The 13359-nt window shown below is 43.0% G+C and overlaps 1 protein-coding gene across 4 annotated transcripts in view; it reads right to left on the bottom strand.

The window, feature by feature from the left end:
• The window catches only part of CPLX4 (complexin 4), a 39923-nt gene that overhangs the window by 20276 nt on the left and 6288 nt on the right, over positions 1–13359 (bottom strand). For 3 of the 4 annotated variants that reach the window (XR_005449824.1, XR_005449822.1, XR_005449825.1), the window contains exon 1: positions 589–722. Coding sequence is in view for 1 of the 4 variants with exons in the window: in XM_038744058.1 (XP_038599986.1) it covers positions 1962–2049 (88 nt within the window). In the remaining 3 variants the exon portion in view is untranslated. Of the gene's footprint in view, positions 1–588; positions 723–1961; positions 2050–13359 lie in introns of those variants that run through there. The other variant, XM_038744058.1, reaches the window with a different exon arrangement.

Here is a 13359-nt window from a genome sequence, read left to right as displayed (position 1 = left end):
CATTCTAGATGTTCCTGAACAAAGCAAATTCAAGGACACTGGCCCTGCTCATTTACAAAAGGTTGCAGTCAAGGTCAGGCAGCACTGGTGCCGACTGACATAGAAACAGTCCTCTGACAATTATGCAAGTTTTGATTAACAGCACAAATTAACTCAATGACTAAATGAATAACATATTAGCATTAGGTATCCCCAAAGAGATAAGATGGCTATTGCAGGGTGCCGAGGATCAAGAGAGTCATGGGATTGCATCATTACTGCGCTGGACTCGGAGTTCCTTAACATGGCTAAGATCAATCTCTTAAGTCACAGGACTTCAATGACATCCAAGAGCATTCAGTGAAAGCTCTTCTACCAGTGTGGAGGAGCCAGAGAAAAAATTATAATTCCTCCATACAGTTCTCAAACACTCAGAACTCACAGATGTTTCTTTCAATATTCAGGGAAAGAAAATGGAGGGCAGCCATACTAGAATCACACAATTACTCTCCACCAAATATACAGGCTTTGATATACGCGTAGACTACCATTAATGCACAAGCAAACTTCCTTAGAGACAAAGACATGATTCTGAGTGTGTATACTTACATGTCAGCATGTGGAGAAGACTATCCTATCCAGCAAGGCTGCCAGAGCTGTGACTCAGCGGACGGGGAGGAAGAGGGAGAGAAGGAGAGAAAGGGAGAGAGCTGGAGCGGAGAGGGGGGAGGAGAAGGAAAGGGAAAGGGGGAGGGGAGGAGAGGGAAAGGGGAGAGAGAAGGAGAAAGAAAGGGGGAGAGGCTGGGGAGAGGGAAAAAGAGAGAGAGGGAGAGAAGGAGAGGATGGGAGAGGGAGAAAGGGAGAGAGGGAGGGAAGGAGAAAGAGAGGGAAAGAAGGAGAGGATGGGGAAGAGGGAGAGAAGGGGAAAGGCAAAGAGGGAGAGAAGGAGAGAATGGGGAGTGGGAGAGGGGAAAGGGAGAGAGGGAGAGAAGGAGAAATGCAGAGAAGGAGATAAAGAAAGGGGAGGAAAGGAAGGGGGGAAGGAGAAAGAAAGGGGGAAAGGAGGAAGGAAGGGAGAGAGAGAAAAAGGAAGGCAGAAAGATAGTTCCCTTTCCAGAATTTAAAGGGTCTGCCTAGCTGGATGACTGGTTCTCACTCTCAGAAGATTCTGGGAAATGTAGTTCTCAGGCAGTAGTTGCTCACATAAAGTACTTTAAATTATTCTGTCCTTTCAAACTCACTTCTGCCGTAAGCAGAAGTCTAACCTACACAACTAGGCTCTGCCAACTGGGTGGAGATGAGGGTGAGGAAGAGCACATGAGGGGAAGTCCAAAGCTGACCATTTAGGCCAGAATTTAAAATATCACAATATTACATATGATCAATCGTATTTATTGAGCGCTTACTATGTGCAGAGCACTGTACTAAGCGCTTGGGAAGTACAAATTGGCAACATATAGAGACAGTCCCTACCCAACAGTGGGCTCACAGTCTAAAAGGGGGAGACAGAGAACAAAACCAAACATACTAACAAAATAAAATAAATAGAATAGATATGTACAAGTAAAATAAATAAATAAATAAATAAATAAATACATATATGGCCTTCAGTCCAGGGCCATGCTCTCAGTGGGTGCACTACAACCAATAATGATTGAACAAGAGTGCAGTTGTATTTTCTAGAAAAAATAACACACTATTCAATGACTGAACCAGCTGAACGAGCTTTCAGACTTTTAAACATGTGAGAAGAAGATGTCTAACATAGACAACCATTGCAACCTGAGCCTGCTTTCCCATCAGCCGTGAGGGACTGGATCAGAATCTGATTGCTTTACTGGGGTACTGATCTGGTGGGCATTGTTTCCCATTCTTCCTTTGTTAAAAACCAGAGCAACATGTCTCAGATCCTTCTAGCCCCAAGCCTTGTTCTTTGTGTGGGGTCTCTTCACCCCCTGGTCATGTCGTGTTGCAATGCTTACCTTCGGGAGTCTGTACTTCTCCCTGAGGTGGACCCGGAGGCAGGCCCGCTCTGCCTTTTTGTGGGCAAATGTGGCATCTCTCTCCATCCTGAAAGTTAAAAGGCAGCATCAGATCTAAGACTGGGGGAGATTCCAGAACGATGTGGAGGTAAGAACAGTTGGGAAGGGGAAACCCATTGAGGATATCCCAGCCACTGCACTGTGAGTCTATGGCTACACTTCAAGGGGTGATGGTAGTGGAGTGGGGCCTTCTTTCCAAAGCCAAGATTCCTGCAGCCTCCCCACCATCTGTACCTCCCCTCACCACAGGGATCGTTTCTACTAAGACTGAGGAACTGCCCCAAGTGCTCAGTACAGTGCTCTGGACAGAATAAGGGCTTAACCCATATTTTTGATTAATCGATTGATCTTGGTGCTCTATTGAAAAATGTCCATTCCCATGTATTACAGCTGTTCTATTGTGTAGGGTGAAGGGTTGCCCAGGGATAATGAGAGATTTGGCTCTATTGGAATGACAGGACTGTATCCAAGAATGCATTATGAAGCATGATTAATTAATTTGAAATGAATTATCTGTACATGGGGAAGGGAGAGATTAGGATCATTTTAGTAACTACAGATGTGATAGGAGAGCAGCAAAGGAAAGCAAAAACAGAGTCCATGAGCTACATCCACCTTGTTTTTTTGCTAGAATGTTAACATCTTTTGAAAAAGATTAAGAAAAATAACTTCTAACACTTCAGTTTGTGCTTCTCACCTTCGCAACATCGATAAAATCCACTCTTACCTCTCCATCCAAACTGCTACCACGTTAATACAATCATGCATGCTATCCCATCTAGATTACTGAATCAGCCTCCTTTCTGACCTCCCAACCTCCTGCCTCTCCCCACTCCAGTCCATACTTCACTCCACTTCCCTGATCATCTTTCTACAGAAACATTCAGGACATGTCACCCCCCTCCTCAAAATTCTCCAGTGATTGCCTATCCAACTCCATATTAAGCAAAAACTCCTCACTGTTGGCTTTAAAGAAGCAGCGTGGCTCAGTGGAAAGAGCCCGGGCTTTGGAGTCAGAGGTCATGGGTTCAAATCTCGGCTCTGCCAATTGTCAGCTGTGTGACTTTGGGCAAGTCACTTCACTTCTCTGGGCCCCAGTTACCTCATCTGTAAAATGGGGATTAAGACTGTGAGCCCCCCGGGGGACAACCTGATCACCTTGTAACTTCCCCAGAGCTTAGAACAGTGCTTTGCACATAGTAAGCACTTAATAAATGCCATTATAATTATTATTATTATTATTATTTAAAGCCCTCCATCACCTCGCCCCCTCCTACCTCAACTTGTCTCCTTCTACAACCCAGCCCGCACACTTTGCTTCTCTGGTGCTAACCTTCTCACTGTGCACTGATCTTACCTGTCCCGCCGCCAACCCCTGGCCCACGTCCTACCTCTGGCCAGGAACACCCTCTCTCCTCAAATCTGGCACACAATTATTCTTCCACCCCACCTTATCCCCTTCAGAGCCTTACTGAAGGCACATCTCCTCCAAGAGACCTTCCCAGACTAAGCCCCATTTTTTCCTCACCTTCCACTCCCATCTGCATTGCCCTGACTTACTTCCTTTGCTCTACCTCCCCCCGCCCCACAGTGCTTATATACATATATCTGTAATTTTATTTATTTATACTGATATCTGTTTATTTGTAATGATGTCTGTCTCCACCCCCCTAGACTGAGAACTCGTTGTGGGCAGGGATTGTCACTCTTTATTGCTGTATTACATTTTCCCAAGTGCTTAGTATAGTGCTCTGTACACAGTAAGCACCCAACAAATATGAATGAATGAATGAATGAATGCTTGAGATTTTTCCTATTATAATTTTTTGACAGCACTACAGGAATATGAAAACCTGACATAGCCAACATATTATCTTCATCACATTCTTTCAAAGCTTCTACTTAAGTTTTGATTTGTCCCATGTCCTGAGACCTCCATCAGTGAAAAATCTCAGCCTGGACTAAGATTCTTATTATTCATATCAGGTTAACTCTAAAACTTTCCTTTAGGAAATGATCAAATCTTTACCTCTTTTTAAGTTGCTTGACATTTCCTTTAATTTTTTTAATGAAAAACATCAGCATCAATGTTTATTGAATGCCTACTGTTTGCCAAGTGCTGCTTGAAAGAATACAATAAAAGTCAAAAAACACACTCCCTGCCCTCGAGAAGTTTATAAATAGGTGAGGCATAATAACCTTATTAACATTATTACATAACGTAATAATGTAATAGGTGAGAGACTAATAGGTGAGAGTTCTCCAATTGAAAGTTGGATACTGTATCCATGAATGTGTTTTTGAGAGAATATCTTTCATATCTGCTCAGTTTGTTCATGAAGATATGAAGATATAGTCAAGCACGTTTTCTAGCCAATTATCATTGAAGAGTATTCTCAAGAACAAGTGGCTTGCTAAGGGGGAAAGTTATGTTTTATTGACAGTAGAACATGGACTTCAGTTGATTTTACAGTAACTGTGGTAGTTTGTATAGAGTGGTCTAGTGGAGAGTGTACAGGCCTGGGAATCAGAGGACATGGGTTCTAATCCCAACCTCTCTACTTGTCTGCTGTGTAGCCCTTTATTTCCTTTTTTCTTTTTCTTTTTAATGGCATTTGTTAAGCACTTAATATGTGCCAGGCACTGTACTAATCAATCAATCAATCAATCATATTTATTGAGCGCTTACTGTGTGCAGAGCACTGTACTAAGCGCTTGGGATGTACAAGGTGGCAACACATAGAGACGGTCCCTACCCAACAGTGGGCTCACAGTCTAGAAGGGGGAGACAGAGAACAAAACAAAACATATTAACAAAATAAAATAAATAGAATAAATATGTACAAGTAAAATAAATAAATAAATAGAGTAATAAATATGTACAAACATATATACATATATACAGGTGCTGTGGGGAAGGGAAGGAGGTAAGGCAGGGGGGATGGAGAGGGGGAGGAGGGGGAGAGGAAGGAGGGGGCTCAGTCTGGGAAGGCCTCCTGGAGGAGGTGATCTCTCAGTAAGGCCTTGAAGGGAGGAAGAGAGCTAGCTTGGCGGATGTGGGGAGGGAGGGCATTCCAGGCCAGGGGGACGACGTGGGCCGGGGGTCGATGACGGGACAGGCGAGAACGAGGCACAGTGAGGAGATCAGTGGCAGAGGAGGGGAGGGTGAGGGCTGGGCTGTAGGAGAGAAGGGAGGTGAGGTAGGAGGGGGCGAGGTGATGTAGGAGGGGGCGAGGTGATGGAGAGCCTTGAAGCCCAGGGTGAGGAGTTTCTGCCTGATGCATAGGTTGATTGGTAGCCACTGGAGATTTTTGAGGAGGGGAGTAACATGCCCAGAGCATTTCTGGACAAAGACAATCCGGGCAGCGGCGTGAAGTATGGATTGAAGTGGGGAGAGACCAGAGGATGGGAGATCGGAGAGGAGGCTGATACAGTAGTCCAGACGGGATAGGATGAGAGCTTGAATGGGCAGGGTAGCATTTTGGATGGAGAGGAAAGGGTGGATCTTGGCAATGTTGAGGAGCTGAGACCGGCAGAATTTGGTGACGGCTTGGATGTGAGGGGTGAACGAGAGAGCAGAGTCGAGGATGACACCAAGGTTGCGGGCTTGTGAGACGGGAAGGATGGTAGTGCCATCAACTGTGATGGGAAAGTCAGGGAGAGGGCAGGGTTTGGGAGGGAAGACAAGGAGTTCAGTCTTGGACATGTTGAGTTTTAGGTGGCGGGCAGACATCCAGATGGAGATGTCCTGAAGGCAGGAGGAGATGCGAGCCTGGAGGGAGGGGGAGAGAGCAGGGGCAGAGATGTAGATTTGGGTGTCATCAGCATAGAGATGATAGTTGAAGCCGTGGGAGCGAATGAGGTCACCAAGGGAGTGAGTGTAGATCGAGAACAGAAGGGGACCAAGAACTGAACCTTGAGGAACCCCCACAGTAAGGGGATGAGAGGGGGAGGAGGACCCTGTAAAAGAGACTGAGAATGAATGACTGGAGAGATAAGAGGAGAACCAGGAGAGGACGGAGTCAGTGAAGCCAAGGTTGGATAGCGTGTTGAGGAGAAGGGGGTGGTCCACAGTGTCAAAGGCAGCTGAGAGGTCGAGGAGGATTAGGATAGAGTATGAGCCGTTGGATTTGGCAAGCAGGAGGTCATTGGTGACCTTTGAGAGGGCAGTTTCCATGGAATGTAGGGACGGAAGCCAGACTGGAGGGGGTCGAGGAGAGAGTTGGTGTTGAGGAATTCGAGGCAGCGTGTGTAGATGACTTGTTCAAGGAGTTGTCCTAAGCACTAAGCACTGGTGTCATACTAAGCACTGGGGTAGTACAAGATATCAGGCTGGACACAGTCCCTGTCCCACATGGAGCTCACAAGCTTAATCCCCATTTTACAGATGAGATAACTGAGGCATAAAGAAGTGAGGTGACTTGGACAAGGTCATACAGCAGACAAGTGACAGAGTAGGGATTAGAAGCCAGGTCCTCTGACTCTCAGGAGGGTGTTCTTTCCTATAGGCCTTGCTGTTTCTTATGACCTTGGGCAAGTAACTTCTCTATGCCTCAGTTTCTTCATCTGTAAAATGGGGATTAAATTTTCCTCCTTCTGATTTAGACTGTGAGCCCATATGGAACTGGAATTGTGTCCAATTTAATTAGTTGTATCTATCCCAGCACTTAGTACAGTGCCTGGCACATAGTAAGCATTTAACAAATACCATTAAAAAGTCCACACTCTCTCATTCAGTACCCCAGGGGCAAATATTGCAGCATAGCTGATATGGAGAATGGTTGCAATTTGTGGTCACAGAACAAACTAGCTCTGAAATCTCAACAGCAGGAGAAGCCACTGGGCCTTCAGCCATTGGTAAGCCACTGTTAGTAGTAGTGGTATTTATTAAGCACTTATTCTATGCAAAGCACTGTGCTAAATACTGGGAGAAAATACACAGGTGGGAATGAAATTCGGTCCCTGTCCCTCACAGGGGCTCACAATTATTAAGTATTCATTTGTTCATTCAATTCATTCAATCACATTTCATTCATTCAATAGTATTTATTGAGTGCTTACTGTATGCAGAGCACTGTACTAAGCAGCTGGGAAAATAGACTACAACAATAAACAGACACATTCCCTGTCCACAACAAGCTTACAGTCCAGAGGGGGTATTTATTGTATAATAGAGTGGTTGAGTCAGAGTTGGGAAGCTGGGGTCTTTCTCATTTTCTTGCGAAAACTGAGAGAAGAGCTATAAGAAATGAAAATTAAACAAAGAAAAACCACAAAAAAATTAAAAAACCTAAACTGTTGTCTTCCACATAACCAGACAGACCAGAGCTCCAAAACAGCAGGGGCTTCAAAGCAGGGAGCAACAGAGTGCAGCATCACTAGATTTCTATCTCTGGGTTGGATTTGGAAGGCCTGATCCCAGCAATTAACACTGATGAACTGCAAAATCACTACCTCCCTTCATACCCAGCCCCCATCGAGTGCATAAGCTGTGTGGTAGCTTAGAAGAAGCAGCGGCAGCAGCAGCAGAGAAGCAGCGTGGCTCAGTGGAAAGAGCCCGGGCTTTGGAGTCAGAAGTAGTGGGTTCAAATCTCGGCTCTGCCAATTGTCAGCTGTGTGACTTTGGGCAAGTCACTTCACTTTTCTGTGCCTCAGTTACCTCATCTGGAAAATGGGGATTAAGGCTGTGAGCCCCTGTGGGAAAACCTGATCACCTTGTAACCTCCCCAGAGCTTAGAACAGTACTTTGCACATAGTAAGCACTTAATAAATACCATCCTTATTATTATCAATATTATTATTGTTATTATAAGTCCCCCTTAGAGAAACAGCGTGGCTCAGTGGAAAAAGCACAGGCTTGGGAGTCAGAAGTCATGGGTTCTAATCCCAGCTCTGCCACTTGTCTGCTGTGTGACTTTGGGGAAGTCACTTCACTTCTCTGCGCCTCAGTTCCTTCATCTGTAAAATGGGGATTAAGACTGTGAGCCCCAGGTGGGACAACCTGATTACTCCAGTGCTTACAACAGTGCTTGGCACTTAGTAAGCATTTAACAAATACTATTATTATCATTATTATGCTATTGGGCAGAGGCAAGAGAATGGGGGGAAAGAAAGGGAGAGAGAGAAGGAAAGAGAAAGAAAGAGAAAGGAAAAGGAGAAAGCGAGGGAGAAAGAGAGAGGAGAGACAGAAAGGAGGTAGAAGAAGGAGACAGAGGAACACAACCAGTGAAAAGAGAGTTCTAATCCTGGCTCTGCCACTTGCCTGTTGTGTGGCCTTGGACAAGTCACTTAACTTCTCTGCACCTCAGCTTCCTAATCGGGAAGCAGCATGGTGTAGTGGATAAGGTCTGGGAGCCAGAGGATCTTGGATTCTAATCCTGGCTCCATTACTTGTTTGCTGCGTGGCCTTGGACAAGTCACTTCACTTCTCTGTGCTTGGTTACCTCATCTGTAAAATGGGGATTGACTGTGAGCCTCATGCGGGCTTCCCCCCTCTAGACTGTATGCATCATTGTGGACAGGGATTGTCTCTCTTCAGTGCTGTATTGTACTTTCCAAGCTCTTAGTACAGTGCTCTGCACACAGTAAGCACTCAATAAATACAACTGAATGAGTGACAGGAATTGCATCCAACCTGATTTGCTTGTATCCACCTCAGCACTTAGTACAGTGCCTGGAATATAAGTAAGCACTGTGCTTAGTACAGTCCTCTGCACACAGAAAGTGCTTAATATGATTGAATGAGTGAACAAATACCACAATTATCATTAATAACTATTACACCTGTTCTCTTTCCTCCTTAGTCTATGAGTCCCATGTAAAACAGGGATTGTGACTAATATGACAGGGATCATGACATCTGATTACATTGTATCTATCTCAGCATTAGTACAGCGTTCGGCGCATAGTGAGGGCCTAATAAATACCAGAATTATTATTCCTGTAATTAATGGATAGAGAGATGAGAGAGAAGAGTGGGAGAGAGATATGTAGAAAAGATGCCACCACAGAGCAGGGAGACCCATTCACCCAAGCTTTGTTGTCCTGGTCTCTTGTGTTGCGCAAGAGCAGCTGACCTTGGGCAAGTCACTTCACTTTTCTGTGCCTCAGTTACCTCATCTGTAAAATGGGGATTAAGACTGTAAGCCCCACATGGGACAGCCTGATTACCTTGTATCTACCCCAGTTCTTAGAATGGTGCTTGGCACATAGTAAGCACTTAACAAATACCGTGATAATAATAACTATTATTATTATTATTATTATCCTCCCGCATGGGCTACTCCACCTGCCAATCACATGTCTGGTCTTTCCCCAGCTACAGGCCAGAGTGGCAGGAAGGGGAAGTTCATGGAACAGAGAGAGGGAGTGATGAAAGGACTCTCTGAAACAAGGAAAAACCGTTCAGGCCATGTTTCCCCAGTTCTAAAGAACCTCCCGTGATTGCCCATACACCTCCACATCAAACAGACACTCCTTAACATTGACTTTAAAGCACTCAGTCAGCTTGCCCTTTCCTATCTTATCTCACTGATTTCCTTCGACAACCCTGACTGCTCACTTCACTCCTCCAATGCCAAACTAGTCACTATGCTTCGATCTCATCTATCTCTCCTCCAACCCATCACCCATGTCCTGCAACTCCCTCCCCCTTTATATCCAACAGATGATCACTCTCCCCACCTTCATAACCTAATTTAAAATCCCATAACCTCCAAGAGGCCTACCCCGTCTAAGGACTCATTTCCTCAAATCCCTTTCCAGCCTGTGTCACCTTTGCACTTTATTCAACCCACTCAGTTCCACAGCACTTATTCATTCATTTGGTTACATTTATGGAGCACTTACTGTGTTTAGAGGACTGTACTAAGTGCTTGAAAAGTGCAATTTGGCAACAGAGAAAATCCCTACCCAACAATGGGCTCACTGTCTAGAAAGGGGGAGACAGACAACAAAACGAAATAAAACAAGTAGACAGGCATCAATATAAATTCCTTTTTCACTCATTCTCAATTAAAAGGCCTTGAAGGCTGCAGGTGCAGTTCTTTTCAGGAGACATTTCTGTATGAAGAAAATTTCTCCTTTTCCAGTTCATATATTTTCTCATCAGGTCTTGAAGATCTTAGGTGGACACATTGATGGGAGGGATTTTGCGAAAAGCAAATTTCCCTTTTTCCACTTCAAATATTTTCTTTTCAGGCCTTGAAGACCTGAGGTAGAAGAATAAAAGCAGAAGGGTTGTTTGCATGAAGCAAATTTCTCCTTTTTCACCTCTGATAATCTTGAATCACTATCAATTAAAAGGACTTGAAGACTCGAAGTGGACTAAATGCATAGGAGATGTGTCTGCAAGAAGCAAATTTTTCCTTTTCTGGTTTCATTTATTTCTCTTCAGGCCTCGAAGACCTTGGACAGTACATTAGAAGAGTGTTTACATGAAGCCAATATCTACTTTTTATAACCCCATCTATGCTCTTTACAGGCCTTGAAGACCTTAGGTAGGAAAATGATCAAGCCAGTTTTTGAATGAAGCAGATTTCTCCTTTTTCAATCTCATATATTGTCTTTTCATGCCTTGAAGACCTAGGTAGACAAATTCAAGCAGGAGATTGTTCACATGAAGTACATTTCTCCTTTTCCACCTTGTATATGTTCTCTAAATTCTCTATAAAAGACTTTGAAGGCCGAGGAACAAACAGTAACGTTTTCTGCATGAAGCAAAACTTCTCCTTCCCAACTCATAAGTATCGTCTTTCCAGGCCTTGGACACCATAGGAGGAAAAATAGGTGGGATATATTTTCTTTTCATGAAGCAACTTATTACACTTGCGTAACAAATATTTTCTGTTCATTTGCAAGTTAAAAGGACTTAAAATCGAGAGGTGACATAAAAAGAAGATTTTTCCAAATGAAGAAAATTTCTTTTTCAACCAGAATATTCTCTTTTCTGGCCTTGAATAATAATAATAATTATGGCATTTATTAAGTGCTTACTATGTGCAAAGCACTGTTCTAAGCGCTGGGGAGGTTACAAGGTGATCAGGTTGTCCCACTTGGGGCTCAGTCTTAATCCCCAGTTTACAGATGAGGTAACAGGCACAGAGAAGTTAAGTAACTTGTCCAAAGTCACACAGCTGACAAGTGGTGCAGCTATGATTACTTTAGGATTACTTTAGCTTGAATTCTTTAGGGTAACAAAATTATAGCAGGAGGTAGTTTACCTGAAGGAAATTTTCCTTTTTCAAATCAAATATTCTCTATTCATTCGCTAATAAAAGGCCTTGAAGATCTAAAAAGGACTAGCACACAGAAGATGTTTCCACATCAAGCAAATGTTTCCTTTTCCAGGTCATATATTTTCTCTTCAGGCCTTGAACACCTGAAACAGAACATTAGGAGAGTGTTTGCATGAAGCAATTTTCTCCTTTTTTCATCTCAAATATTCTCTATTAAAAGGACTTGAAGACCACAGATGGACTAATGCACAGTAGATGTTTCTGCATCTCCTTTCCTTCTTTCTCACCTCAAATATTCTTTCAGGCCTTAAAGACTTTAGGTGGAGAAATAAAAGCAGATGTTTTTGCATGAAGCAAATTTCTCCTTTACACTACCAATATTCTGTATTAATTGTCTTTCAAAAGGCCTTGAAGGCCTTAAATGAACTAATGTACAGGAGATGTTTCCGCATGAACCAAAGTTTCCCATTTCCAGTTCATACATTTTCTCTTCAGGTCTTGAAGACCTTAGATGGGAAAATAATGAGGTGAGGTTTTGTATGAACCAAATATCTAATAATAATAATAATGATGATGGCATTTATTAAGCACCTACTATGTGCAAAACACTGTTCTAAGTGCTGGGGAGGTTACAAGGTGATCAGGTTGTCCCACGGGGGGCTCACAGTCTTCATCCCCATTTTACAGAGGTAACTGAGGCCCAGAGAAGTTAAGTGACTTGCCCAAAGTCACACAGCTGACAAGTGGCAGAGCTGGGATTTGAACCCATGACCTCTGACTCCAAAGCCCATGCTCTTTCCACTGAACCATGCTGCTTCTCTTTTCTTAACCCAATATATTACCTTACCCGGTCCTCAGGTAGAAATACAAAAGCAGGAGATTGTTTGCATGATGAAAACTTGACCTTTTTTGAAACAAAAATTCTCTTTCTAGGTCTTGAAGACCTTAGGTAGAGATATGAAAGTAGGAGATTATTTGCCTGAAGTAAATTTCTCCTTTTAAACCTCAAATATTCTCTCTTCAGTTCTTGAAGACATTAGGTAAATGAAAGTAGGAGATGATTTTGTATGAAGGAAATTTCTCCATTTTCCCTTCAAATATTCTCTTTTGTGGCCCTGAAGACCTTAAGTAGTAGAGAAATAAAAGTAGGAGATTGCTTGCGTGAAGCAAATTTCTTCTTAACCTCAAATTTTATCTTTTCAGGTCTTGACGACATTAAGTAGACAAATGACAGAAAGGAGATGGTTTTCATGAACCATATTTCTTCTTTTAAGCCTCAAATATTCTCTTTTGAGGCCCTGAAGACCTTTGGTAGAGAAATAAAAGCTGGAGATTGTTCGCATGAAGCAAATTTCTCCTTCTACACCTCAAAAACTCTCTATTCATTCTCAATTAAAAGGCTTTGACGGCCTGACGTGGAGTAACGCATAGGAAGTGTAACTGCATGAAGCAATTTTTTTTAACCTAAAATAGTCTCTTTTAAGGCCTTGAAGACCTTTTTGTAGAGAAATAAAAGCTGGAGATTGCATGAAGCAATGTTATCTTTTTTCACCTCACACATTTCCTTTTAAGGCCTTGAAGATCTTAGAAAAATAAAAGCTGGAGATGGTTTGCATGAAGCAACTTTCTCTTTTTGCACCTCAAATGTTCTCTATTCATTCTCAGGTAAAAAGCCTTGAAGGCCTGAAGTGGAGTAATAACAGAAGATATTACTACCACATGAAGCAAATTTCTCCCTTTTCACTAAACCGCTCTCTTGAAAGACCTTGACGATCTTACAGAAATAAGAGCTGGAGACTGTTTGCATGATGTAAATTGATCATTTTTCACCTCATATATTCTCTTTGAAGGCCTATGGTGGACAAATGAGCAGGCCAGTTTTTTCATTAAGCAAAATTCTCCTTCTTTAACATATATTATTATTTCATGCCTTGAAGATCTTATTTAGAAAAATGAATGCAGGGAATTGTTTACACAAAGCAAATTTCTCCTTTTCCACTTGAAATATTCTCTTTTGAGGCCTTGAAGACCTTAGAGAAATACAAGCTGGAGATTGTGTGCATGAAACTTTCTCCTTTTCGCCTCAGTTAGTCTCTTGAGGT

This window comes from Tachyglossus aculeatus, chromosome 3 (genome assembly GCF_015852505.1).
Source record: "Tachyglossus aculeatus isolate mTacAcu1 chromosome 3, mTacAcu1.pri, whole genome shotgun sequence".
NCBI classification, from domain to species: domain Eukaryota; kingdom Metazoa; phylum Chordata; class Mammalia; order Monotremata; family Tachyglossidae; genus Tachyglossus; species Tachyglossus aculeatus.
This window is presented reverse-complemented; position numbering and strand designations above follow the sequence as displayed.